This window comes from Echinops telfairi, unplaced genomic scaffold, assembly GCF_000313985.2.
Source record: "Echinops telfairi isolate 266 unplaced genomic scaffold, ASM31398v2 ScPeMD7_7473;HRSCAF=8511, whole genome shotgun sequence".
NCBI lineage: Eukaryota > Metazoa > Chordata > Mammalia > Afrosoricida > Tenrecidae > Echinops > Echinops telfairi.
This window is the reverse complement of record NW_022111377.1, coordinates 6,100,775-6,103,127: the sequence shown is the minus strand read 5'-3', so window position 1 is coordinate 6,103,127 and position 2,353 is coordinate 6,100,775. Positions and strand designations below refer to the sequence as shown.

Genomic DNA, 2,353 nt, shown 5'->3' with positions numbered 1-2,353 from the left:
GACTGTCAAGACAAAATTTACAGAAAATCTTAAGTCCTAATAACCAAAATTGATTCATGGCTTATGGCTAGTAGTTTGATGGGTGCACAGTGCACATCTGTAAAAAAATCTGCGGGACAACTGCAAAAAAGTAAATATGGGTTGCATACTGGATTATATCAAGGAATTTTTACTTATTTTTGTTTTGTTTTATGACATATTGTAGTTATGTAGAAAAGCATTCTGATAACTTAGAGACTCACACTTAAGCGTTCAAGGGGTGAAATGCCCTGATGTTTGTAATTTACGTTCTTTAAAGATTTATGGAAAATGTCTGAAATACTAAATATCGGTCATGGATATATGGAGGTTCATTATATTAGTCTCTACAATTTTCTATGCGAGACATTCACCTTCTTTTAAATATAAAGAAGCAAAGAGAATTTAACTTGCTCAGGGTCACATAGCTAGTAAGTGGCGCAACTAAGCTTTATGATTCTGAGGATGTATCTCCAGTTCATAATATTAACCGCAATATTATTCTGGGTTTGGCATATTGAAAATGCTTCTAAAAATTCTTGTTAAATACGCGAGGGGGAAAACGAGTGCAGAAGGACTCGCTGTTCCTTTTTCATCTAATCGCGAAAAGAAGTACTGGTATGAATCCCAATTATTCTGTTTCTCTAAAGAGCCACGTCGAGTCGGACAGAATTGTTATTGTTCTTGCCAGAGCGGCACGCACAGCGCGATTCATTTGAAAAACCTACTTCCTCGAGAGCTGCAAAGCCTTTTCCCGTTTCAAGTGGTTTCGGGGAGGGTTGGGGAGGAATAAGGTGTCAAAAATCACCTGTGACCAGGTGGAACTGTCCGCTGAAGGGGAAAGGATGGCTCTATTGAGTAGCAGACTCGCACGAAGGTGACCCTAAAAACACCGCCTGCCGGCGCTGCCCTGCTCCTGAGACTGAGACTTGAACCCAGATTTCCAGAGGGGGCCCTCCCTCCTGGTGTGAGAACAGACAGGGCGTTGGGCACCGGGGAGACAGAAGCCATCCCAGAGCCCCTTACCTCATCCCGGCACTGCTTCTGGCACATCTGGCAATACCAGCGAAGCTTCTGAAGTCCCTTGGACTTGATCCTGTTGGCGATCGCCTTGGGAGTAAGAAAATCGGATTTCCCCATCGCGGCGACTTTGCAAGCCCAGCTCCCAGGCAACCGGAAGCGGAATGAGCAGGCTGGGACGGGCGCAACAAACGCCGGCAGGAGTTGAGTGACAGAACGAGGTAAGCGCTACGCCCCCAAAGCTCGCGAGATTTCCCTCCGTCTGGCGGCAGGCTGCGAGGCGGAACGGGAAAGAGGCTAGGGGGAGGGCCTTGGCATGCTTCTGCGCACGCGTGGTAAGGCCCGTCTGAGCGACCTTCAGCAGGGCCGGCACCATCCTCACCATGTTCTCTCGGGCGAGCGTCGTTGGGGCCTCGGCCTGGGCTCTGCAGCCGCAATGGTATGGCTGCTAGCGGTGGGAACGGGAGGATTGGGGCGGGAGGAGGAGGAAGTGGGGCCGTGTTCGGATGGACCCGAGGTCTCAGGACTGCACTAGGCCTCCTTCCTCCAGCCAGCCTCGGGGACACGGGCTGCAGGGACGCGCCTTAGAAATAGGAACGGGCCGCGGAGAGGCTGGAGCCGCGAGTCCGTGCAAGGTCACGCCACGTCTCCTGAGGCTTGACGGGGCGGGCTGAGAGGAGAGGAGTGGTCATCTGGGACCTCAGGGTTGGAACTTGAAGACGTTCTTGATTCCATTCATCCGGTACGTGCTTAGTGCGTGCCACCTACAGTGCCCCCTGTGGGTCCTGTATTTGTGGGAGCCACCGGTGGGCATGGGGGACCCGACGAAAAAGTCTAGGGGAAGGTTGTGTTGTATGCCCTTGACGCCCTTTGAAACCCTCCCAGTGCTGGGCAAAGTTTGAAGTGCGGCCCAGGCAGGGCAAAGTAAAATCTTGAGTTCGGGTCAGCCAGCACATTTATTAAGCCTGCTATTCCAGGCTCTCTGATGCTCACTGGAGACATGAAGGTGAAATTTTCAAATACCCTCGTGGGCTTTTTAACGCAAAAAGGGACCTTAAAAATACGCGGTTGCCGGGAGAAGGAAAAGACGCGGCTTCGTACTGTCACGAAGCCCTTGTGCTGAGGTGGTAACCCCTGCAAGGTCATGAAATTGTCCCGGAGGCCTGAGGGAGGATGTAGAGGTGGCTTCGAGTAACTACCATGCTGGTAGAGTGCTGGGAGTTTAAAGGATTCAAAAGATTGGTTCCTGAAAAGAATGCTTATCAGGAGGTCTGGGAAAACGTAGATAAAGTTTGATTTAGTGATGGCACTATAG

At 50.6% G+C, this 2,353-nt stretch overlaps 1 protein-coding gene across 1 annotated transcript in view; it reads right to left on the bottom strand.

Moving 5' to 3' along the window:
- KIN (Kin17 DNA and RNA binding protein) overlaps positions 1-1,192 on the bottom strand; it is a 19,946-nt gene extending 18,754 nt beyond the window's left edge. The window contains exon 1 of the mRNA XM_030889052.2: positions 1,045-1,192. Within this exon, the coding sequence (XP_030744912.2) occupies positions 1,045-1,158 (114 nt within the window). The 5' untranslated portion in view covers positions 1,159-1,192. The remainder of the gene's footprint in view (positions 1-1,044) is intronic.
- Positions 1,193-2,353: the final 1,161 nt, after the last annotated feature.